At 45.4% G+C, this 24,903-nt stretch overlaps 4 protein-coding genes and 1 long non-coding RNA gene across 12 annotated transcripts; 4 read left to right on the forward strand and 1 right to left on the reverse strand.

Annotated features, from left to right (window-relative positions):
* Window positions 1–161: 161 nt before the first annotated feature.
* Window positions 162–1,098, forward strand: LOC108155285 (acylphosphatase-2). The gene is made up of 4 exons (XM_017286002.2): window positions 162–362; window positions 435–451; window positions 516–625; window positions 698–1,098. The coding sequence occupies exons 1-4, from the start codon at window positions 185–187 to the stop codon at window positions 810–812; spliced, it is 420 nt and encodes a 139-aa protein (XP_017141491.1). The 5' UTR covers window positions 162–184; the 3' UTR covers window positions 813–1,098.
* Window positions 841–11,555, reverse strand: LOC108155286. The gene is made up of 2 exons (XR_001775040.1): window positions 11,466–11,555; window positions 841–1,031 (listed from the first exon to the last, which is right to left on the reverse strand). It is a non-coding gene; the product is annotated as an uncharacterized LOC108155286 (long non-coding RNA).
* LOC108155281 (mucin-5AC) lies at window positions 1,268–10,184 on the forward strand. Of its 7 annotated transcripts, none has more exons than XM_017285990.2 (9): window positions 1,280–1,458; window positions 2,587–3,663; window positions 3,743–5,027; window positions 5,648–6,129; window positions 6,203–6,535; window positions 6,813–7,146; window positions 7,208–7,324; window positions 7,401–8,823; window positions 8,889–10,184. In XM_017285990.2, the coding sequence occupies exons 2-9, from the start codon at window positions 2,796–2,798 to the stop codon at window positions 9,498–9,500; spliced, it is 5,454 nt and encodes a 1,817-aa protein (XP_017141479.1). In that variant the 5' UTR covers window positions 1,280–1,458; window positions 2,587–2,795; the 3' UTR covers window positions 9,501–10,184. The 7 variants fall into 7 exon arrangements, with proteins under 7 accessions (XP_017141485.1, XP_017141486.1, XP_017141479.1 ...); XM_017285993.2 differs by having other exon boundaries at window positions 6,816–7,146; XM_017285994.2 differs by having other exon boundaries at window positions 6,203–6,481.
* On the forward strand, window positions 10,833–12,205 carry LOC108155283 (techylectin-5A). The gene is made up of 3 exons (XM_017285999.2): window positions 10,833–10,922; window positions 10,985–11,423; window positions 11,487–12,205. The coding sequence occupies exons 1-3, from the start codon at window positions 10,896–10,898 to the stop codon at window positions 12,191–12,193; spliced, it is 1,173 nt and encodes a 390-aa protein (XP_017141488.1). The 5' UTR covers window positions 10,833–10,895; the 3' UTR covers window positions 12,194–12,205.
* A 3,910-nt stretch (window positions 12,206–16,115) lies between these two features.
* Window positions 16,116–24,389, forward strand: LOC108155098 (serine/threonine-protein kinase PAK 2). 2 transcript variants are annotated; one of them, XM_033389774.1, is made up of 3 exons: window positions 16,116–18,914; window positions 18,979–19,051; window positions 22,727–24,389. In XM_033389774.1, the coding sequence occupies exon 1, from the start codon at window positions 17,068–17,070 to the stop codon at window positions 18,784–18,786; it is 1,719 nt and encodes a 572-aa protein (XP_033245665.1). In that variant the 5' UTR covers window positions 16,116–17,067; the 3' UTR covers window positions 18,787–18,914; window positions 18,979–19,051; window positions 22,727–24,389. The 2 variants fall into 2 exon arrangements, with proteins under 2 accessions (XP_033245665.1, XP_017141215.1); XM_017285726.2 differs by having other exon boundaries at window positions 16,116–19,051.
* Window positions 24,390–24,903: the final 514 nt, after the last annotated feature.

Consider the following 24,903-nt stretch of genomic DNA (forward strand, 5'->3'; position numbering starts at 1 on the left):
TATGCGCTTGCCCTACTTTTTAATTATTTAATTTTAATGATTAACTTGCAGCAAATACGTCATTACGAACATAGTTTCCCCAAGCATTTCTGATCAATTATCTCCGTAGGCATACGTCAGAGTGAATAGAGAACTGCTGCCCCCCGAAGGGTTAAAATTGATAGAGCTGCCACCGCCGGTCACTATGGCATCGCACTATAATTCTTTCGTAGTAAGTTATATATTTTTGTCGCTGCTGACATTTCAAGTCAGCATTTGCTTATCCCAAATCCAAATATATTCGAACGAAACAACCATGGCAGCATCTGCAAGCGCCAAACCGCTGTTTGCTTGCAATTTTGAGGTGTTTGGACGCGTACAAGGTATTTCTGGCGACCTGGTTTCACCAGATATCCGCCTGGCCATGATCTAATTAGTTTCTCTTGCCATTTCAGGTGTTTTCTTCCGCAAGGTAAGTGATGAATGGCTTAACTGGCCGATTGACTGATCAGCGGGGTCACTATCACCTAATCTAGCACACGGAGCGCCAGGCAAACAGCCTGGGCGTAAGAGGTTGGTGCATGAACACCAGAGAGGGCACTGTTAAGGGACAATTGGAGGCACCCCTTCCCCAGCTGAACGAAATGTAATGCAGGTTTTTGGATTAGTATTATCTGTCTGATGCTAACTATAGTGTCCCGACACCAATTGTTTTCAGGAAACATTGGCTAGAGACCAAAGGGAGTCCCTCGTCCAGTATCGAAAAGGCAACATTTACGGCGGCCAAGGAAATTCCCGAATATACTTTCAGTGGCTTTTCCATCAAGCGCTAGATCGCAGAACACTTTTCAAGCTAAACACTTAATTTATATTCGGTTTATTTAGAGTTCCTTAAACTATATACATATGTGTTGTGGTTGCATCGACCACCTCTCCTATCCTCCATCCAGTAGACACAATTTCAAAATGTACAGCATATAACGGCCTCTCTCGTCGCCCAGAAGTGCTTCAGCACAAAGCAGCAATTTCAGTCATTCAGTTCAAATCGGCGTCTGAAAAAAAATAACAAATATTATTGTAACAAAACAAACCAAATACAAATCGAGAGACACCGCCACAGGGTTGCGTTTAAAGTAGTTAAATAGTTAGCGTTGCCACATGCCAAAAAGTACCGATAGGTATTTAATTCAAACGACATCTCGCTCGCACGCACGAAACTACTCGTACGCATTTTCAATTGCCGCGGCATAGGTGTGAGCGGGACAACCGGTTGTTTGGCATGCGTACTTTGCTCTGCCAGGGCATAAACGAGTACAGCTTCGATACACGTCGTTTGGCAAAAAGCGTATCAGCCAGCGATGAAAAAAAATAAATGAGGAAAAAATTGTGCGAAGTGAGAACATTGAGACGAAGTCCACGCCATTGTGTAAGACGAAAAAAATTAACAATTGAGTGTACATCTTGCAAAACGGTTAGATTGTGCGTACAACCAAAAATACTACATAAATTTTAAGCAATTTACAAATTCTTGCGTGCTTCTGCTTCCATTGGTGAATGTGTCTGTGTGCCTGTGTGAGTACTTCGACAATACTTTCGCGCTGAAAACGTTTTTCTACTACCTTTTTTTTCCGCTCGATTCTAATCGTCCCAAACAGCAACAAATGAAAAAGATTACAACTAATTAAGCATTTGTAGGGCATTTCGTGATTGTGAGATGTATAAAAAATGCGATTGTGTAAATAACCGAAAATAGTGGAACATTGCTAGACCCGCACCCACACACATAAGCGCGAACACTCTTTGTATTTGTTTGCGTGTGCATGCATATTTTTGAGTCTTCGTATGTGTGTGTGTGTTGTAAAGGCGCGAGGTGCTGTTTGCCCACTAATTGTGGATCAAAAAAAATTCAATAAAAGAAATTATATAAAAACATGGAAGCCGAACAGCATCGCCCAGCACCATGCGCAGAAACAGAATGCATCTGCTAATACGTTTCTCAAGCATGATGTAAAGTTGAAGGAAAATTGTGATTTTCATCTAGGGAGCAAAACGATTCCGTCAGTATGCAAAGATGTGTGTTCGTCTGTCTTCTATACAGTCTTTTTTTTTATTGCGCATCATTGTGAATGAGCAATAGCAGCAATAGCGCGCATTCTGCCAGGCCTGCTGTGTCCGCACGCTCGCGCGCTCAGTCTCTCTCTCTATCTCTCTCTTTCTTCGAGTATTTGTTCTCTCACTATCCGTATGTGTGTGTGGCCCTAGAGTGGTGTGAGTATTTTGTACATAACACGCCGGAAAAGACACTTTTTATTTTATTCCCATAAGAGCTGGATTGAGATAATAAAAATATTTGGTATATATCAAACAAATGCAAGCGGCTTTTGGTTTAAAAGAGTAAAAGAGTGGGATTGATATGACATTACAGTTAACGCAGTATGCTCTGTCAGTTCATATGCATGTGTGTATTCGGTGTGTATGTGATTTGTTGGGCATGTATTTGTGAGCTGCCAAGCGGAGAGAACGAAAAGTGTGCTTAGCATTTTCCATAAAAATATTTAATTTTCAAAATCATTTTGGATAAAATAATATTTGTATTGCGTCCAAAAGCGAGTTGTCGTCGAATCGGAACGTACCTTCAACGGAAGATCCGGTAGAAAATTGAAAGGGAAAAGCGAATCAGGAATCGGCGTGCGAGCCCCTTGGCTACCATTGGAGCTCCACTCGGGACCTGTGGAACCGATGCGAATGCATCACCATCACCAGCAAAAGCAGCAGGAGCAGGAGAAACAGAACTGGCCAACGGCATCGAAACTACTATGGCACCAGCGCTCACAGCCGAGCCATTAAGTACAAAGGAGAAGCTAACCAGCGCAGCATCGCCTTCGGTGGTGGTGAAGAAACCAGCGACAGCAACGCCGGCAACGGCCACAACGCGTGTGACGCGTTCCTCCAAGGAGGCGGCCGCCACAGCAGCAGCCACAGCTGCCAAAGCTGCGGCTGTAGTCATCCCGCAACGCGTTCCATCGAGCAGAATCAGCAACAAGCGTAAATTAAGCGCCGGCAACAACAGCAGCAACAAGCAACAAAATAATGATCCAATGGGCCTAAGCACAGCTCCTACCCCACACACAACAACAACAACGACCACTGGATCGGGGGTCGCAGAAGCCGAAGCCGAAGCAGAAGCAGCAACAGGAGGAGGCGTACCACCCATCGTTGACGCCGCTGGGGCATCAACCAGTGCTACGGGGCTCCTTGAAAGCCAATCGCCTGCTCTCCCACAAAGCGATTCCCAAAGCACTGACGTGCCTTCTGTAACGCCTACCATCGAGAGCAACAACAACAACAACAACAATAGTGGTCGTAGTCCAAGGAAGGACAATTCCACGGCACAGCTGCTGGCAGGTCTGACCAGCAACTTTGAGGAGACGATCTCGGCTGAGATCTGTCTGCGCAAGACCCTACCCGAAGTGAGTCTCAGCAAGGAGCCAGCAGCACCATCCGCTGTGGCAGAAACTGTAGTTGTAGCAGAAGTTGAAGCAGAGGTAGTAGTCGTAGGGGAATCCACAACGGGTGAGCCACAAATCGATCTGCTTGAGCCGATGGAATTGGAGCAACCAGCGAACACGACGACGTCGGCGCCATTAGAGGAGTTGCCAAAGATCGAAACGGATGATATAGAGGGTAAGTTAGAGAACGGAAAGACGAGAGAGAGCACTTTCCATTCATACTCTCTTCTACTCCATCTGCTCGATTTTCACAGAGCGCCTCAGCCAGTTGGATGGCAATGCTAGTGCCATTTTGCCTGCAGTGAAGGAGCAAGAGCCGGTGCAGGAGCAAGAGCAAGTGGATGTGAATATGGTCGATGTGGTGGATGTGGTGGAAATGGTGGTTCCAACAACTCCCACAACGCCCAGCCGGCAACAGGTGCAACAGGATCCAAGATCCGAGTCATTGCCCGCTACCCTGGCCTCGCCGCTGCCGGGCCAGAGGCAATCCACAGCTGCGTCAGCATTGAATGCATCACAGTTGACGCCTCAAAGTACTTCCAGCTCCACAAATTTTCTCAAAGATGCAGCAGGCGGCGAGGTTCTGGAGGACACCGACATCGAGGAGGTCCTCAAGGCGCTCAAAACGTTTGAGGGCAATCACGTCATCAATTCGGACATTAATCCGGACATGTGTGATTTCAATTTCTTCAACGAGGTGTGGGAGGAGCAGCCGTCAGCGACAGCTTCGGCCCCTCACCCATCCGAAACTCCACCGTATCCGAATCCCATTGGCGGCACCATCGGCAGCAGCAGCACCCCTCATGTCCTACCAGCAGAATCCATGGCGGAGGGTCAAAAATCAATAGAGCAGCAGCAACAAATTCTTACGCGAAAGATCGACCATCTGTTCCGGCGTATGCGGAAGTTCCAGGCTCGCTATATGTGCAGCCACACCAGCGAGGAGGTGGCTGGGATTATGGAATGGGCGGCACGCACCTCCCACAAGACCCCGAATCCTGTGAGAAGTGATACGCTCAGCGAGCAGGAGACCACCGTGCTGTCGATCGTCTCCGGGCGACCGAAGCCCGACTTTTGGGAAGACCAAAAGAAGCATCCCGTGCCAGCCACCCAGATGGGCAGCCTCCTTCGTAGCATCGAAACGGCTGCACGGCACCAGCAGATCTGTCATACGCCCAGCGTTAGTTCCGCCACCTTGGCCCCATCCTCGACATGGTACAAAAGTGCCGGCAGCACTGCAGCAGTGCCTGCCAAGGTACGTCGTGGCAAGAACCTGCTGGATACATCAGCAGCCGCCACTTCAACAGCAGCATCGTCTGCCGCGGCCATCGAACAGAAAGTGCCCGGTTTGCATGAGATTATACCCTGCTTTGACACACATATAACCAACGAGCTGACCCACGTCTCTGGGCTGCTGCACAATGAGATGCGGGAGATACAGAACGCCCTCGATTCGGATGCAACAGAGTCCAGCTCTGGCGGCGAGTCTGCCGACGAGATGGTCATCTACAACAACACCCATCAGAAGCCGCTGACGATGTAAGTAATTCCTCCTTTCCTTCCATATTCGCTGTGGGAGATATTCACACTTTAAAAATAGTTTAAATTATGAGGGTTTCAATTTTGTTTGTGTCAGACTTTTTTTGTTTTCTAGCAGAGAACTTAATGACTTTTATGACATTACTTGAATGCTTAAAGCATCAAATTCTATCATTTCTGGCAGCGATTAAGAGTTTTAAGTAGATTTGTAGACAACCATTCGAACATTCCTTTGGCACGATCAGGATCGTAAGACCAGTCATTTGAAGGGGAAAAGATAAACCGAAACAAGAACAGACAACTTGACCAGGTCTAAAAGATTACATATTAGATTTGGATCAAGTCCCCAAGAGTCCCTAAGCCTCGCACTTCAATGTCTCTACGTTTCCCTATGTTTCGAAGACTCACCCACGCACCTACATTCCTGTATTTCCTGTCCTCCCGCTACGTTTGTGGAACGAACAGAATTTCGAAATATTCAAAAATACCCGAAAATAAAACACAAATCAATAGGACACATAACTTTCTTTAAAAAACCAAATGAAAAAGACTACTTTGATTCGGTATTGGCTGTAGATAGTAGATTTGATAGTAATTTGTATCTGCTGGATGTATTTCAGCGCCCGTCGAGCCGTGTGGACATACTCCAAAGATCGAGCCAGTATTGCACTGCGCTGGTCCTGGCTCTGCTCACAGATGGCCGAGTTGGAGGGCAGGAAACGCCAGTATCGTGATCTGTATATGGATTTGAATCACTCAAAGGGCGCCGTGGAGCTGGAGCAGCTGCAGGTGCAGCAGCCGGCGAATGGCTACAAGGAGGAGCCATCCAGCGAATATCAATGCTGCCGCGCCCGACCTCTGATGCTGTCCAAGTTTCGGAAACGCAGTCTGTTCCAAACCACGGGCATTCACGCGATTTCCAAGAAGGCCGCACGCCCCAGCAACATCAAATGCGGCTGCCAGTGGCCACAGATACCGTGTGCCCTGTGCACGGGCCGATCAGATCCGACAGCGCCGCGCGAATCGGCCGAAATGATGATGCCGCCAAATCGAGTGGCGCTCCTCGATCCGGGCTATCATCCAGTGCTCAGCTTTGTCACGGGTAAGGGATACACAATCCAGAAATCCATACAAATATTCAATAATCGATCGTCTTCCCCCCCCCCATCCCCTAGATGTCACACAATCTGTGCATTTTGAGGCCATTTGCCGGCAATCGGACTGGCAGCAACGTATGTCGCGCACCCTGGCCAAGACCGTTGTCAAAGGTGTCTATAAGGCGGAACGCGAGGCCATTGCTGCCAGCAATAGTGCTGCTCGTCGTCCCGGCGATCTGATCAAGCGTCGCTACATACGACGCAAAGAGCGCAACAACAATAATAATAATTCAAACTCAACTAAAGATGCAGCGGCAGCCGGCACGGCAGCGACGGGTCTAGGGGACAGCGGAAACGGTACAGCAACTTCTACTTCTTCTACGCCTTCTACAACGCCACTTGTGGCCAACAGTAAATTATTGTAAACATGACAAACATTCGATATTTGTTATTAACATACAACAACAACAATCTTTTGCATCTCTTCTTCTGTTTCTTTCCATCCAAACCAAAATCGATATCAACATAAAAAACAAAAAAAAAAACAAAAAAAAAAACAAAAAACTGAACCGAACCGAACCGAAAACCGATACCGATCCTTCCTCCAATCACCAATCACCAATCAATACAACATCATCAAATTGTTTATTATGCCCTTCGTTTCTCTCCGCACCCTATGGGGATGCAGCAGCTGCGAGCAGGAAGAAACAGCAGCATCAGCAGCAGGCGCATCAGCCACCAACTGGAGTGAACGGCTCCAGATTGCCGTGGCCCGACTCTCGCCAACGCCAACGACAGCGCCTCCACAGTCCCTCCTCAGCATCTCAGATCTCGAACAGCGACGCTAAGCGGCGACGCATATCCAAAAACAACAGAAACAGCAGCAACAGCAATTCCAACACACTAAATAACAGCCATATGAATGGGTATAGCGATCAAAGCGGAGGAGGTGCAGGTGGAGATGTGAGAAGCGGTAATCGTAGTCGTCATGCCTCGCCCACGCAAAATCAACGTTCGGAGAGGTAGGGAAAATGGGCAGCTTCCAGACCAAAGGATCTACCAACTAAAACTTAAAACTTTCAGAACAACAGAGCGTCGTCATCGTCCCGTTTATGATATTGATAATATTGTTATACCCTATAGTATTGCGGCCCAAACGAAAGTGGAGATACTGCCCTACAAAGAGATACCCACACCCAAGTATGTCCCCCCCTTTTATCACTCTTTTGCTGTGCAATCATTCTCATATCATCTGTACTCTTGTTGGTTTTTGTAGATGGCGCGTTGTCGACAGCGAGACTGATAAGAACACACCAGTACAACCAGCAGCATCATCATCTGATGATTCAGCAGCAACAGCACCACTAGCAGCAACACCAACAACACCAGCACCACCACCACCACCACAGATCAAAGCCGGTGGCAATGGCATTGTGCCAGCGGCAGCAGCAGCGTTAAATGAGCAAAAGCCGCAGCCACAACCACAGCCACAGCCAGTGCTGGTGCCTGTGCAACCTTTAAAGGTGAATGGCTTGAAGAAGTTACAGCAGAAGACAAAGCAAAAAATAAACAATAATAACAACAATGGACTGGTGAATGGTAATGGCAAGAAGGAGAAGGATGCTCTCCTGCAGGCAGAGGCTAGTGAGAAGAAGGATATTCCCCCAAAGGAGCTGGAGAGCGCGAAGGAGGCTGTCGTCCAGGGGCTGGCTGTGCAGGCGGAGGCTAATGATAAGAATGATATCCTGTCAGCTGTCGGCTTGGAGAACGATGCCCAGTCATCATCAGCCGCTGATAAAAAAGATATCCAGTCCTCAGATGCTGAGAAAAAAGTTATCCCTTCACCAGCCAGCGACCAAATGGACATTCAGTCAAAAGCCAGCGATCAAAAGGACATCCAGTCCACAGCCAGCGATCAAAAGGACATCCAGTCCACAGCCAGCGATACGAAGGACATCCTCCCATCAGCAGCCAGCAGAAAAAAGGCTTCCAGGGCTAAGAAAAAGGGTCTCAAAAGAAAGAAGCATAGGCCCAATGGGAAAATCGAAAAGGCAACAGCAACTACAACAAAAGAAGCTGCCGTTGCCGTTGCCGCTACTCCTTCCGCTTCCGCTTCCGTTGATGCTGCTGCTTCTGCTGCGATAAAGGGCGAAGCTAAAAGCAAACCCCATTTGATTGAAGGCGTCCGCATCGCCGTGGTGGAGCCAATGGCCAAGCGGCCCAAACTACAGCTGGCCAAGGCCGGAGAGGGCGACAAACCCAAGACGAATGCCGGCCAAGCAATAGCGCCTATCGTACAACTGGATCCGGAGGAGGACGAGGAAGATGAGGACACCTCCGACGAGGCGTACATTGTGCGACATCAGCTTGCCCTGATCGAGGAGCGGCAACGCTTCGAGACGTATCTCAAGTTTCCGTGGAGCACGCGACCCCGAGCCAATCGCCGGATAGACAGTCGCGCCGAATCGAGCGGCGCCAATACGCCGGATTCGGCCTCGCCAGCTCCACATCTGGCTGGTGGTGCGGGAGCGGGCGATAACGAGAGCATACCCTCGCCGTTGGCCCATCCACTTGAGGGTTTCAACGAGAACGGCGAGATGTTGGGCGCGACGTCACAACCGCAGTTACGCCGCAGAACCACGTCCAGCAAGCTTAAGGATCAGGCGGAACGCCGTAGTGCCACGCCGGACATAAAAGATGTAAGTAGAAGAGATCAGAGCGAGGTAGGGAGGAACAAGCTTTACAAGTTATATTTTCCAATCAGACTTTTGTGGAGCCATCACCCTTCGAGCCGCTGATTTTTCCCCTGTCCGAGGAGGTCTACCAAAAGATGCTGGCCGAGCGCTATGCCCCGCCCAAATATGAGGTGCTGAAGCCGGAGGTGAAGCGCACCAAGAGCAAGTCCACATCCTCCAATGGCGATGGGGGATCAACGGGTGCTGGGAAGAGCAAACGACGCAGCAGCAGCAAGTTGAAGAGCAAGCTAGTCAATGTTCAGCAAAATGGCCATCCAACGGCGGATGCTGCTGGGAAGGCGGCGTCAGCATCCAGAGCGGGCAAGGCAAAGATCAATGGCGGTGGCGGCATTGAGGAGGAGGTGGAGGAGGAAATGGACGATGGCGTGGACTACGATCCAGAGCCGGAGGATATGCTGTGGGAGGAGCTGGAAGAGGACTATCCCAAGCATCATTTGGCACCGCTCGATGATGACGAAATGCTTCATGGCTCTGACGATCTCCACAACTCTGCGATCGATTCTTATTTGGATGATCCGGAGGCCCTAGAGGAGGACATGGCCGATGATCCGTTTGGCGACGATGACCCCAATGATCCGGAATGGAAGACCCGCAGCGATGGATCGCGCAAGCGTCTCTAAAAAAGCCAACCCAAAATCCAAAGCAAATAACTTTTCATTCTCCATATTTAAAAGCAGAAGAAGATATTTTATCAATTTTAAACAGAACACACACACAATCCACACCCACACCCACACCCACAGATGAGATGACATGGTGCGATCGAGTATTTTAACTTGTTTTAAAATATGTTTTTTGTTGGTTTTGCCGAGTTTGTTGTCGTCCCCGCTGGGCTGATGACCGACAGCATAGCAAGGCGTACTCTTAAACAGTCTTCTAAGTTATTTAGTTCTACGACACACACGACACAACACACACACTCACACAAAATATGCGCCGAGATGATGGAAGAGAAGAAAACGAAACAAAACAAAACTCGTAAATAGAGAGAATACACATGTAAATAAAAAGCAACAAAATTATAGCGAATAAGCGGATTAATTCTAAAGAAACGAAAAACAAGAAAAAAACAAACTGTAAACTATAATGTAATCGATAATAATAGAGGTACGTTGCGAATGCGATTTTTTTTTCGGCGATGAAGAATCGAACACACCCACCACTCTGGCACTCTCCAAATGCAACACTGTCTTGTGTATGTGTGGTGGTGAGTGCGTTCGGTTTTTTGGAGCGCACCAGCAGCCACCCACCACTTGGGCTACAAGCCAAAGTGCGTTCAAGAATAAAGGATTTAAGCTAATCTACATATAAACAAATACACTTATAAATATATAATATAACAACAAAAACACACACACAAATATCTATATATATGTACACATATATATATATATATATAGATATAGATGCCGTTAGAGCAGATTTATAAAGCAGATGATAAGAAATGTAATCGCGCGCACGTGCACAACAACCAATCGACAACCAACAACCTTCTCCTTAAGCGGGCATTCAAAAGGCTTGCTTTCACTTTTTATTTGTTAAGAGAAAACGTTATGTAAAAAAGGAATTCTGGCAGAGAAGAATCGAAGTAAGCGAGGTGAGGAGAGGAGAAGTGTGAGGGGTGCAGTGGAGTGCAGCACGTATATGTATATGTAATGTATTTAGTCGCTTAGTCGTTTTCATTTCTACCTTAAACGTTAGTAGATATTAAACATAACAAAAACAAAAAACAACACGAAAACGGATAATATGCGCCGTATAAATGTTTATTCTAATTATTTTTTCTCTCGTTAAATACTTGAAGAAAGCAAAGAAAAAATTGTGAAAGATTTACTAAGGATAGCAGAAATACAGAACTCTATATTCGTAAATTACGAGCCAGAGATTGTGTTCTTAAATTTGCATGCTTTACTTTATGGGGATATATGCCTAGTGGGTGGAAGGGGGGATAACAGATGTGGTAATTATTGTCACCATGTGTTTCATTCTACCAATCCATCAGTTGAGTTCAGTTGATGATCGAACAACGCCACGAGATGATGGTAAGAGAAGAGCTAATCGCCGAAAAAAGAGAAGCGTCTAACGTCCAAACTCCCTAAACCAGATATCATTGCTATTCCTGCTGGCACTCAGCTCTACTTTCCATAGTGGATCCCTAATGCTGACGACTGCCAGATCGGAGCCCAGCATCAGACAGTTGCTGAACAAACAGCAGCTGAAGCTGACGAATCTCGAGTTTACTCTCCGGCATGTCCTGAGCAAGGTTGTGTTTCTCAGCGATGCCGATGTGCATGCCCCAAGAAGAGGGGATTCCGATCCCCTTGTGGAGCTATCAAAGCGTGTGACTCAACTGCTTCAGCGACTGGCAGAGAGTGAAGAGAGGGCCGCAGATATTCTCAGCAGAATAGAAGAAAAAATCAGTGCACCGGGAAGTCTGGGACCTGCTTCAAATGAGACTTTAGGGGTCAACAAAACAGAGGTACAGTTGGTAGAGGTAGAGGTAGAAGAGGTGGAACCCAAACAAAAGGAACTACCTAAATTGGGTAAGCGAGAATTTGATAATAAAGGGAATCCTTCGAACTCACCTGACAATCAATCCACTCCAGATCCAATGCAACCCGCCAAGGCCGACTGCTACGAGCTCGAGGACTTGACACGACGCGATGGCATCTATCGATTTCTAGTGCCAGAACTGAACGAAGTCGGCCGGGATTTCAATGAGCGCTATTGCGCTTTCACTTTGGATGGCCCCGCCTGGACGGTGATACAGAGTCGCGGACCCTACCAAACGCAGGAGAACTTTAATCGCACCTGGGACGAGTATCGCACAGGGTTCGGCAGTTTGGAGAGGGACTTCTGGTTTGGCAACGAATTCATACACAAGATTGTCTATCGCGACGATCACATGCTGCGCATCGAGCTGGAAGATCAGGAGGGGACGCGAGATTGGGGCGAGTACGCGGTGTTCCGGCTGGACAGTGAGAGCTACAACTACCAGTTGGTTATCGATGGCTACCAGGGTTCCATGCCCGATGCCCTGGAGTACCACAACAAGATGGATTTCAGCACTTGCGACCGCAGGAATGACCAAAGCCCGCGCGAGAGTATCCCCTGTGCGGTGCGCTTTGGCAGCGGCTGGTGGTTCGATCGTTGCCAGGAGTGCAACCTCAATGGGATCTACACAGGATCGGGCAGTTCGGGTTTCATCTGGGCAGACTGGCGGAGCGGTAATTATACCTTGAAGACGGCCCGCATGATGATACGACCCGTACGATTTGTTCCGGCCACCGCGGAGGACATTTACGACGAGTAATCCTGGAGCACTTTTAAAATTTAAATAGAGTTTATCATAATTTTGATCGCCTTTTTGATCGTTACCGATAAGTTGTTCCTCCTGATAAACGTTACCGATAGGTATCGAATCTATTGGTCTAAAGTCCATCGAACAGATGATCTAAAGTCTTTTTTGTTTGACATTTATTTTGAGTTACAAGTTCTGGCGGAAAAACAGTCCGAAAATATACATATATTTCAAAATATTTGACAGGCTTTTTTTTTTTGTACCTTCATTGCATTTTTAGGGCAATGAAATAAATTTGTATATATTATGGTTGTACTGCACTACACTTCTGTTTTAATCTAGTATGGAGGACTGAGATAGCACAAAACTAGTATTGGTACCTGTCTGGCCACTAAAAGTACAGTAAAGCCGAAAAGTTCTGGGATCTGTCGCAGTAATTGTGCTTGGACGTTTTTGTTGTGTGAACTGGCATCATAAACTGGTATAAATTTCTGCGTTCCCAGTAGATCGATTTCTCTCATTCCCACTGCATCTCTTATCAGAGATGAAGTGTAACTATTTATTCCAATGGATTGCCTTTATATCTGTGTCAATCATTCACTTTCAAATCATATCTCTTTGGCGCGCACCACTCGTATTCAGTCGATGGTACCGATATCCGTTTCGTGGTGACAAATACGTAATTTATTATATATTTATGTATATCACATTATAAATATATACATACTTTTCGTACAAAATCCTTTGCGGTTAAAAAAACTTATGGCCATCTTTAATAATAACATGAATAAAAAACACCGAACAATTATGCATTGAAATCATCAAACGATTCAAATTCAACAAAACACCCATCTCTTAATCTCTTTTATCTATTTTATAATGCTAATTATTATATTCGCGAATATAAATGGCACGAAAACAAATTTTCTTACTAACTCTATCGACGCTAATATTTAAAAGAAGAACATTCTGCATACCCTAAGAGAAAAGGATATTGTAGAATTAGGGAAAGTTTGTCATCTCAACGAAATTTTGTATATAATAAAATAAGGTATACAAATTGTAACAATAACGTTAACATTTAAATTTTATGCATCGACCTTTTTGCTTAAAAGGAATAAAGGAAGCATTAGGTTAGGTTAGGTAGAGACGGCCGCCAAGCTCGCTCGGAGCCCAGCACACTTAGGCCGGTTTCGGCCCGTTGTGATACCGCTTGGGATCATTCCCTCCCTGTAGATGAGACTTCATGTCAACAGTTGTCCCATCCAGATACCCTTATAAAGTTGACGATCTTTCTGGGACATAGCGTGGACATCTCCGAGATGTCGTTCAGAAAGGCAGAGCCCAAGTGATGCAGCCTCCTTCTGCTGAGAGCTGGACAGGAACAGAACAGGTGTTCCACTGTTTCCTCCTCGTCCTCGTCTCTGCAGCTGCGGCAGAAATCATTGTATGGGGCACCCAGCCTGTTTGCGTGGGTGCCTACTAGCCAGTGTCATGTGAGGGAACGTATGACTGCGCTGCACCTTTCCCTGCCTAGTTTTCAGAGCTCTGAGGTGCGCTTCTTATCTATGGTCGGCCATGTTTGCCGAGCTGTGCGACAACGTGGCCCTATTTGCCACTTGTCTATCAGTCGCGTGTACTGCTCCTTTATGATGACCTTGCAGGTGGCCATAGGCATACAAATATCCTCCTTATCTTGGAGAAGGGGGGTTGTAGTGCCAGATCTGGCCAGCTCGTTCGCTATGCAGTTGCCCTCGATATCCCGGTGGCCCGGGACCCATATAAGGCTGATAGCAAATTGCTGAGCCATCTCGTGAAGAGATCTGCGGCACTTCGCCACAGTAGCCGAGTTCGATGAGATCGCGTTAAGTGATCTGATCGCAGCTTGGCTGTCGCTGTAGATGTTTAGACTGGTTGCCGTGGTGGTAACCGTGTGAAGGCAGTACAGAGCCTCCCTGCTTGCTGTAACTTCCGCTTGGAAGACACTACAGTGATCCGGAAGCCTGAAAGATTGCCTTATGTTAAGTTGTTCAGAGTAGATTCCTCCTCCAACCCTGCCGTCCAGTTTTGAGCCATCCGTGAAGATGCTTATGGCCCCGTCTGGGCCGGGGAGTCCCTCGAGCCAATCGTCTCTATGAGGGATGATTATGCTGAATGGAGTCTCCGTGTGCTCCATTGGAACTTGATAGTCCGTTCTTGCTGGGACCATGTTGTTTTTATTTAGTATAGATGAGTGACCTATGTTCTGGGGTACCCATTGTTCAGAGTCCCTAAGACGTATTGCTGCCTTTTTTGCCCGCTCCTTTCCTGCAAAGTCAAGGCTCTGAAGGCATAACATGGCGTTTAGCGCATCATTTGGTGTAGTTCGAAGAGCTCCACTGATGCAGAGGGCGGCTGTTCGCTGAACCTTGCCCAGCTGATTGGTGATTGTCCTTTTTGTTAGGGCAGGCCACCAGACAGTAACTCCGTAGAGTATTATAGGTCTGACTATTGCCAGGTATATCCATCGAACTATGCTTGGGTTCATGCCCCACTTTAGGCCGATAGCTTTTTTGCAAGTATAGAGTGCTGTCGTTGCCTTCCTCACTCTATCCTTGACATTCAGGAAGCATTTAAAATTAGCCAATCTTGTACAAAATTGAATCATCAATTGGATAATGTGTAAGATTAAACTACAATATGTTCCAAACCGTCTTTTTTCTCCCATTATGTTGAAAATGTGTAATAAATTGGGCAAAATCTAAATATTTCAAGAGCTGGAAACAGGACGACCGCTTTCGGTATTTTAAATACTTTTCGGTATTTTTAGTTCAAAATTGAGCCGGCGGTATATCGGTATATAATGGTATATTTTATAAATTTCATCAATCTATTAAATTTCTTTCAACATTATATAGAAATCCAATAAAAGCAATTATTTAAATTAAATCAATCAAGTATAAAATTGATTCATCAATCGTATAAAATTATGTGGGCATTGCTAAATGTTCTATATAGCTGGGAATATTCGACGGAAGATCAAAAACGAGTATTTATTGGTGAATAACCGGTTGACAACAATGATTACCGGCAACACTAATTTTCATACCCTGGGGAAGAGGATATGATAGAATTGAGGAAATATTTGTCATCTCAGGCTCCGTAGGAATCAGGATCGAGATAAATATATACAAGATAGTAATTGGTTGTAGTGGGGCGGATCGCTGCTCAATTCTCCAACGACGAAGTTGACGATCCAGTGAAACCTCCTAGTGGCCGTCGCAAGAAATGAAAAGCCGTTGTGTGTCGTGGTATATATGTATATGTAGGTGTGTTTATTGTTTGGCGGGGTCGCGCGGTAGATCGGCCGTTTAAAGCGGGGGTGAAAACGTAACGCCGGGTGGATCGCGGATCGTAAATCTCCCGAGCGCCCCTCCGAGCGCGCGAGAGCGAGTTGGGACCGGAGCGCACGGAGCTGGCACAGTGCTCGTCAATTATTTGCTGCTGGCCTGAACACTAATAATATACATGAATATGTCTAAAACAGATCAATTTGAGAAAAGGTCTTTATAAATTTCGTTTTATCTTCATATAAAATTAACAAAATAGGGTATACAAAGGCCCATGCGTGCATCATGTCAGCAAATACCAGCAACATTGGGAGTGTTTTTTTTTGTTGAACTATTTTGTTTAAGCCTTGTTTCAGTCAAAATGCAATAAAAGCAAGAGTTTAAAAAAACTCGTCAATTAGAAAATTGATTCATTAATCGGATAAAATTATGTGCGCATAGCAAAATGTTACATTTAGCTAATAATAATCCACGGAATATAAAAAACGAGGAATATGTAAAATGGAACTTGAATTCGTCAGTATGTTTACGGTATATTTTTAAAATGAGACGGTATGTATCGGTATGTTTCTGAGGGTCTGACGATATATTTGATCGATAAATAAAACTTGTATTAAATTGGGCAAAATGTAAAAATTTGAAGAGCTGGAAAGTAAAGAACTGCGGCGCGTCGTCGAAAGGAAAACTTAATATTATTAACATAATATGTGCGTTGGCGTGTGTGAGTTTGTGTGTAAAGAAACAAGCAGAGGCAAGAAGCAGAAATAGCAAAAGGACACGGCAGCTCCAGGCCGATTGCAGCGTATTTTCAGTATTTTTCAATTAAAAGAAGTTTTTTAATTATAAAGCAGAGCTTTACTCTAAAAATAATAAAATTAAGTGCCTGCCGCCTTGTATTTGTTCTGCTTAACCATGGCCTACACGAATGGTTGAATATAGCAAAAGGATTCCTCGGCACTGCCAATTTACAAGAACAAACACTGAAAGAACGACGGCCACTCCTTTTGTGTCCGACTCCCCTTGATGTGGATGTGTGTGCGTGTTCGTGTTCGTGTCCGCGTCCGTGTCCGTGTTTGTGTATTGTAATTGAAAATTGTGATTACTGTATGAATTAAGGCTGCAATATCGTAATAATTAAGAAAGTGGCCGGGCAATAAAAAGTGAAAATTTGCTGCGTTTTTTGTGTGTGTCTGCAGAAACAAAAACAACAACTGCAACTACAACTACAGTTAGAGATAAGAAGCTCTCACTCACACATACACACCTACGCTACATTCACACGCGAGCAGAACAGAACGAGTGTAGTGTGCGTGCGTGTGCCTGTTTTTATGACTCACGGCTGGGCCAGAGTGTGGGGGAGCGAGTGAGAGACCGATAGTAGCTGAGCTGCTTGACTACCTACGGCAACAAAACAGTTAAATTTCCCAAGCTGAGAGCGTAACTAATCGCGTTTGGAAGAAAATTCCAAAGTCTCCGCCGGAGACAAAGGAAGAACGAGAAACGAAAGAGAGTGAAAAACCGACAGCACAGAAACCCAAACAGAAAAACATCACGAACATGAGTTTCGCCAAGTGGTTCAAGAAAAAGGAGCAGATCTCCGAGATCGGTGCACCCACAAATTTCCAGCGGCACTTCCATGTCTCCCGCAACCAGGAAACGGGCGATCTGGAGGGTCTGCCCGCGCCCTGGGTGCGGCTCATGAACTCACAGATCACCCGGGACGAGCAGGACAAGAATCCCGATGCCGCCTACCATGCCGTCAAGTACTACAACTACTCGATCAAAAAGAAGGAAACCGAGGTGTTCAAGCCCTTCATCACCGAGGATGTCATTCATGAGGAGTCAAAGGAGATTGAGAACTATGTCAACTACAAGAACAAACACAAGTCCCAGGATCCGGAGAAGTCGGATGACGATGGTAGCTCCACGGCCACCGAAACGGAGACCAGCAGCGGCTGCGGCTCCTCCGCGGGGAACAGCAACAGCAGCAGCATCAACGACAGCAGCCAGCAGTCCCATGGTCCATTGGACGGCCACAGGCCCCTCGATGAGATGTTCAAGGAGCTCAAATCGAATCTGGAGCACCGCGAAACGCTGAGGGCCGCGCCAGCCATGTCCAACAGCCTACAGGAGCCTCCGCCAGTGCCGCCCAAAAAGTCCACGCACACGATGCCGCCCAAGCCACAGATCAAGCCAAAGCCCCGAGTCACCCAGAAGTTCTCGCGCTCCTCCGACCTGCGGCGGGAGGATGACGACCACAAGATCAACACAGACACCATCATCATCAAGCCGGCGGCGCCGGGCCAGCATGTCGACGCCTCCGAGGACAATCCCGACGAGACGATACTGCGCCGGTCCAAGGAGAAGCGGGCCCAGAAGACCGATGCCGAGATCTACGATGAACTTCGAGCCATCTGCAATCCCGAGGATCCACGGGAGCGCTACAAGACCACCCAGGAGGTGGGCAAGGGGGCCTCCGGCATCGTGTTCATTGCCGGCGATCTGACAAACGAGTCCCAGGTGGCCGTCAAGACGATCGACATGAAGAACCAGTCCTCGAAGGATCTCATACTCACCGAAATCCGGGTGCTTAAGGATTTTAATCACAAGAACCTGGTGAACTTCCTAGATGCCTATCTGCTGGAGCCCGAGGACCAGCTGTGGGTAGTCATGGAGTACATGGACGGCGGCCCACTCACCGACGTCGTCACCGAGACTGTGATGAAGGAACGCCAGATCGCCTGCGTCTGCCGCGAGGTGCTCTATGCCATTAGCTTCCTTCATGCGAAGGGCATCATCCACCGCGACATCAAGTCGGACAACGTGCTGCTCGGTATGGACGGGTGCGTCAAAGTGACAGACTTCGGGTTCTGTGCCAATATCGAGGGCGACGAGAAGCGCCAGACGATGGTGGGCACCCCCTACTGGATGGCGCCCGAGGTGGTCACGCGAAAGAAGTACGGCAAGAAGGTGGACATCTGGTCTATTGGCATTATGGCCATCGAGATGATCGAGGGCCAGCCGCCCTACCTATACGAGACGCCGCTGCGAGCCCTCTACCTGATCGCTGCCAACGGACGGCCCGATGTCAAAAGCTGGGACAAGCTGAGCCCCAATCTGCAGGACTTCCTTGATCGCTGTCTCCAGGTGGAGGTCGATCGACGGGCCACCGCCGATGAGCTGCTGAGCCATCCCTTCCTCAACGACTGTAGCGAGGTCAAGGCCCTGGTGCCCAACATTAAGGCAGCCAAAAAGGTCCTCCGTCGCAACGTATAGTTAATGTGCAATCATCGGGCGGCGAGGCTGCTCTATGCGTGATCGAGACCACCACTACAAAAGCCCGATCCCGATACCCAGAGCGCCCCCTGACCAGCCCAGCCCCCTGTGTATAATGAGTTTTCAATGTAAATTTGATTTTGTGTCGAAGAAACTGGAACTGGAATAGAATGCTGATTATAGTCTTTGTAGAAACCCCGTAAAATAGCAAAAACAGGAACTGCAGCAGCACCTAGGACTGGATGAACTCCCCCGTTGAAAACAGGTAAGTCCCAATTCCAATCCCAATCCCCTTTTCCCAGGTAGCTTGGATTCACACACATGTTACCCTAGTTTTTCGGATTATTCATGCGCGAACGAACCCATCTCCATTTCAATGGAAACCTTTTTTCGCAATACCACAAATGAGGAAACATTCCATTTGGGTTTATTGGTTGCTGCCGAGTTAGTTTTAAGTGCGTTGTTCGAAAGTTGTCAAAAAGAGCCCAGGCAGAGCGGCCCCAAAGAGCGGCAGTTTGCTATTTTTATAGGTTTAATCAGTATCTGGAGATTACCTTCGATCAAGGTTGAACAGTGTGTGCACGAGGTCTGAATGTTGTTTGGACACTTTGCAGAGGGTATTTGGCGTTTGTAACAAAGAGAAGGAGTGGACAGGCGCTATTTCTTTGCAGAAAAGTGGCTCAGATTTACAGAATTCAGTTTTAAATAATAAAGGGGGAATGGATCAGCCCTCAGATGTCTTTGTGAGGAAAATAAAAAAGATGAATCACCTACAGAGCAACTAAAGGGTCGACCACTGAAGTTCTCCCTTTTTTTCATAGCCTAACAGCCATCTCCCTCCCACTCTGTTGCATACTCTCTTGCATTCACATCAGCCCGGAGAGCAGAGCGAGCATGACCCGTTAGTTTACGTGTACACACATTTGTAGTGTCATCTCTTTTCGTTTGCCTACAGTATTACGTATGAAGTTTGGTTTGTTGCTGAAAAAGCAAGAAAAATCCCATTGAAAAATGACAAACAATACAATCAAAGAAAGAAGAGCAGTGGCAGCAGCAGCAGCAACAACAAACAACGCAAAGTACGCAATTTAACACGCTCGTTCGCATTTCCTGTTTGGAATATCGCTTTGTCTGGCCAAAATAATATTCATACATAATAATAATAAAAAAAAAACTTTAATTCACACACATATGCAGCAGACGGACAGAAAAAACACCCACACTCTTCCGGACTTTCAGCAGAAAGTTATCTTTCTTTTGCTTATCACACCATTCTATAAATGCTATTGTAAAGCCCCCTGGCTGGAAATCAACGCGAATTTGTCAAATTCTTAGGACAATTTTTCGTGGCATTTCAATATATGATAAGAACAAAGGCGATCGTAGAAGAGAATATGAGAGATAGCTGGGAGAGAGGAAGGGAGCGAGCAAGTCGAAGTAGAGTCGTCCATGCGTGTGCGTGTGAGCTGCACAAAGAATGAGAGTCTGATTCTGATGGCGGTTGCTCCGTCTCCGTCCCGGCATTCTGTCTTTCTCCATGTCTTCGGCTCTCACCCTCCCACTTATTCAATTTAATTGCTTGTGCAGCAGTAGCTGTCAGAGGGGGGAAGACAGCGACCGTCGCGACTTTACTGCGCTATTTATACTCTCTCCCACTCCCACTTTAGACAGTGTTCTTCCCTCTCCTATCCAGAGTTATTTTCCCCTCGCCAGAGGTCTTGCCTCGCTTGTCTGCGTGCCTCCTCTTCTTTTTCTACCGGATCTCCTCTAGGCTCTTTATTTGTTTAGTTTACTTTTGCTTTCCGTTTTGCCTCACTCAAATGGGGTGGGAGGGAGAGCACACAGTAGCCGATTATCTGTCTACTTCTTGCTCACTTTAGATGCGGATATTGCGTTTTTTTGAATGCCAAGAAAATAAAACCGAAAGAAGGGATAAGAATATTGCAAATATTGCAGTTCTATAGGAGCGTCGGCGGCTGCTGTTCCTGGTAGTTGCGCCGCCTGGATCCCGCCCCGCTGCATGATGCCGGGGTTAAAGTACAATTCCACGCGTGCTAAATGTGTGTGTGTATGAGTAAGCGAAAGGCAGAGCCGCTCTAGCATGAATAGATTTGTCTCTGAATCCCCTTCCGCAGTGCCAAAACGTCTTGTATTTTGACCAAGAAAAACGCCCCGAAAACACAACCAGACCAGAAATGACTAAACCCCATTCACATTTAGTTCGATTTCGAATGGCGCCTCTAAACGATAATTTTTCACCTTGCGCAAAGGTTTCTGTCTTTCCTCCAGTGTATGCGTGTCTGTGTGCTTCGTTTATTGAACCACATTGTTTGTTGTTTTTGGTGTAGCTAGTGTGCGGAATTTCAGATGATTCATTCATTATTTTTTCGGGGCTTCGCAACGCGTACGGACTCAGAGGGCTCTTTTTTTCCTTTATTGCCAGACGGGGGTGTGTGTAATATCCCCCACTTCCCACTCCACTCTGTATCACGCAATAAAACAATGCAAAACTTGTGTGTTTTAATGTAATGATTTTCAGCGACATTACAAACGAGTATTTTGTCAGAGTTTCCAATGTCTGGCAGCGGCATACTCATCCAAACTCATGCACACACACACACACACACCCTGTCAGAGCGCTCTCGCATGCATTCGTTGCATTCACAATTACAGTTACGATGCACATTTCTTTATTGTGCGACTCATTGGATGCTATGTTTTGTGGTATGCATTTTGTAGGTACATGATCCACATGGACTCCACACATGCACTCCACATGACACAGGCCGTTGAGGTGGGGATGGAACTTCTTTTGGCCGCCCCAATCGAATCTGGAGCATGCTCTCATTTGCATTCAAACCCAACAATCAGTTAACTTTTAAGAGAGTGGATAGAGGGTGCAAGTACGAGAATTATATATTGCTATGCTATACTACTTGATGCAAGAATTTCCGATCAGCATCAAAATCTCTTTTTCCCTTCTTATGACTACTTGCATATAAGCATCTAACTTTTAAGTATCGGAATACTATATAATTTAGCTCCCATTGAAAGAGAGTATTTTTTTGTGAGAGTATCCAAAGCTTCGGTCCCCCTCTTTTTGCCTTTCTTTTTTGTTTTGTTTTTGATTTGTCGATGGAAAATTGTGTGGAAAACTGTTGGAACAATGCCACAGGCCCCAGTCAGATATTGTCAGACGTTGTTTCATTGAAATTTAAGCGTGACTTTTTGAGCTGGTGCGCTGTTGCTTGCTGTTGCGCTTCACATGCTGATAAATATAAACAATTATTGCGCTGATAATTGACTCCCCATTGCTCTCCCATGGCATAACACAGTTCTCTCTCCCTTCCTCTGTCTGTTTCTCCTATCTATCCGATTTATATGCAGCGCACTACGTACATATACATATACATATATAAAAAAAAACTGAAATACAAAACTTGGTTGAATGATACCAAAAGATTATGCAGATAGCCCAAGAGAGTATGTGGCTTGGGGCTATTGAGGGGATGGGGTGCCATAAAGTGTCAATGATAATGCATTATTAATTATATTATGCAGTCGCACCTGACCTGTAACCGAACCCCAATGGCAAATGGTCTCCTCCCCTGAGTGAAGCAGTCTATTTTTAACCAACTTTGCCTTTTTCCCCCAGTACACCTAATCAGCTGTTCCACTGTTAAGAACTGATAACGCAGGTCTCTCGCTGATAACAAGAACAAGTTGTATGATTAATACACTTTACGTGGTTTGGTGTGCTATTGTGTACACGATATACATATGTGCATACCACACGAGGGTATGTTCAGGGTGATGGCAATTATTAGAGGTCGAAATGTTAATTATGCCCCAATTGTTGACTGTACTGTTTTCTTTAACAAGTTGGCAGCCCCACAAATATTAATAATATCTCTTTTCTCTCTCTCTCTCTCTCTTGTAGCATCAGCAGCACGTGTGACAGCCGAGAGCAAACCATCGCCGTGCCCGCGCACTGGAGTCTTCGTTATCGCTCTCTCATGCAGAACGGCGGATGGAGCGGGAGGAGTTATCGCTTAGATTAGATTGTCCTACGGCAAAAAAATTAGCTTATTTCGTACATTGTAAAAATGTATGTGACCACAAACACACACATATGATATAGATATTGTATTATTAACTGTTTTGGACATAAGTTGGATTAATCTTGATATACCCGTATATATACATAATTGTGATTTAAGCGATTTTATCAAATCTGCATTATGCAATTCTACATAAAATTCGTCGTAGTCTCTAAGTTAAAACAAAACCCTCCCACACATATACGCGCAAACACACACAGTAAACCCCTTGCAATACTTGTTGTAAATTACCAAAAAAAGAAAAAAACAAAAAAAGGAAAAAGAATGGAGTAAAGCTTGAGACATAGCAAGTGGAGAAAAGAGTGTAACAAGTGCCATTAGGACTAGAGCTAGCAGCAGCAAAGCGAAAAAAACTAACTAGAAGCAAACAACAACACAACAAAATTATCAATACAATTTATGTCTTTCGCGTAACGAAAACACAGATATCAGATAGCATTACAGAGATTAGAGAACTAACAAAGAAGCATATGTACTATACGTATTAGCTGATATCCGCACAATGTTCGATTGATTGTAAAACTTGTTCGATATTCCATTTTAATTAGTACAAACATAAGACTAACGACAAAACAGTTTAAATTAGATATCACCGTTCCTCTTCTCGATCAAATTTGCCATACGCACAAGCAAAGGTTAATGTAGTTCCAAACTGAATAATACGATGATAGACCAGGAATTGTAATTCGGAAGATGGAGAAGCTGTTTTGATATCAGTAATGTGTGTGTCAAAGTTATAAAAAGAACAAAATATTAACAAAGAATATCCTTAAAGAGAGTATATATGCATACATCCATAGATGTGGTATCCATACACTAAACCTAATCCCAGCGGGAAATTACGAGCAATGCCAAAAGAGTAATTGAAGAAAGTAATCGTCAGCGGCACACCTTAGCCTAAATATGTACTTCTGTTTGGCATCCGTTTTGTGCTTAGTTTAATTTACTTGAGGAAGCTCTTTCCGGAAACTCTAGATTTATCCGAAAACTTATGCCCCTCTCCAGCTAGTCCCTCTCAACGAATGGAAAGAGTACATTTGAGGATCTTTGGGTTAGCTTTCCTTACTTGTTATACATACACGTACATATACGTACATATGCCCATACAAATTGTGTGTGTGTGTAGGATTCTTAGTAGGGATTATTCTTTTACTTGCTATTCTGATATTAGTAGCCAATCGACTGCGACTGCTGCTGCTGCAGATCGGTTCATAGATACAATTTTATACAAAACGTAATACCATTCATGATTTTGAAAGAGCTTAACCGATTTAACGAAAATTTACTTGATTTTCTTAGTTTAGCTTAAATATGATGAGTATTAATTAGGCAAGGCAACGAACGGAAGGGAAAAGAAAGTATTCGATGGATGGATGGGCCCCTGGAAGAGAGATAGATGGGCTTTATTGGAAACACGAGACATACCCGACCTTACATATTCGCAAAAAACGCATTTAAGACGAAAGCAAAGATTGCAATTAATAACGTAAATATATATTATAAAAAAAGAAAGAAACTTAAGTCTTACAAAAAACGAAAAACAAATGGTAGCATAAATTTTTTATACGCAACTTTTATTGCAATTGTAAAGAGACGACGAGGAAGGAAGTGAAAGTAGAAGCTGACATCAATTTTGATCGATTCGTAATTATACATAGTAATATATACAACAAGAATTGGCGCTATTTCAATTAAAACTTAATGTAGTTCGAGACACAGAAAGCATATTAGAAAAGAGCAAGGCCTGGACATGGCTTGCCGATAAATAAACAGTATGATAACAGTACGAAGATATGGATATTGGGGCGATAACGATAGGCGCTTTGATGGTAGCTTCATTGTTCGGTTACCGTTACGTTACGCACCGCAACGCACAAAAAGTAAAAGAAATTCCACAATAAGTTTTTATGTTTTTCTAAAAAATGCACATGTATTTTTTTGCTTGCAAAAAACCTAAGTCGTAATCGTATATTGTCTACTCTTATTTAGAATTATT

The sequence above is a fragment of the Drosophila miranda genome, chromosome 2 (assembly GCF_003369915.1).
Source record: "Drosophila miranda strain MSH22 chromosome 2, D.miranda_PacBio2.1, whole genome shotgun sequence".
Lineage (NCBI taxonomy): Eukaryota > Metazoa > Arthropoda > Insecta > Diptera > Drosophilidae > Drosophila > Drosophila miranda.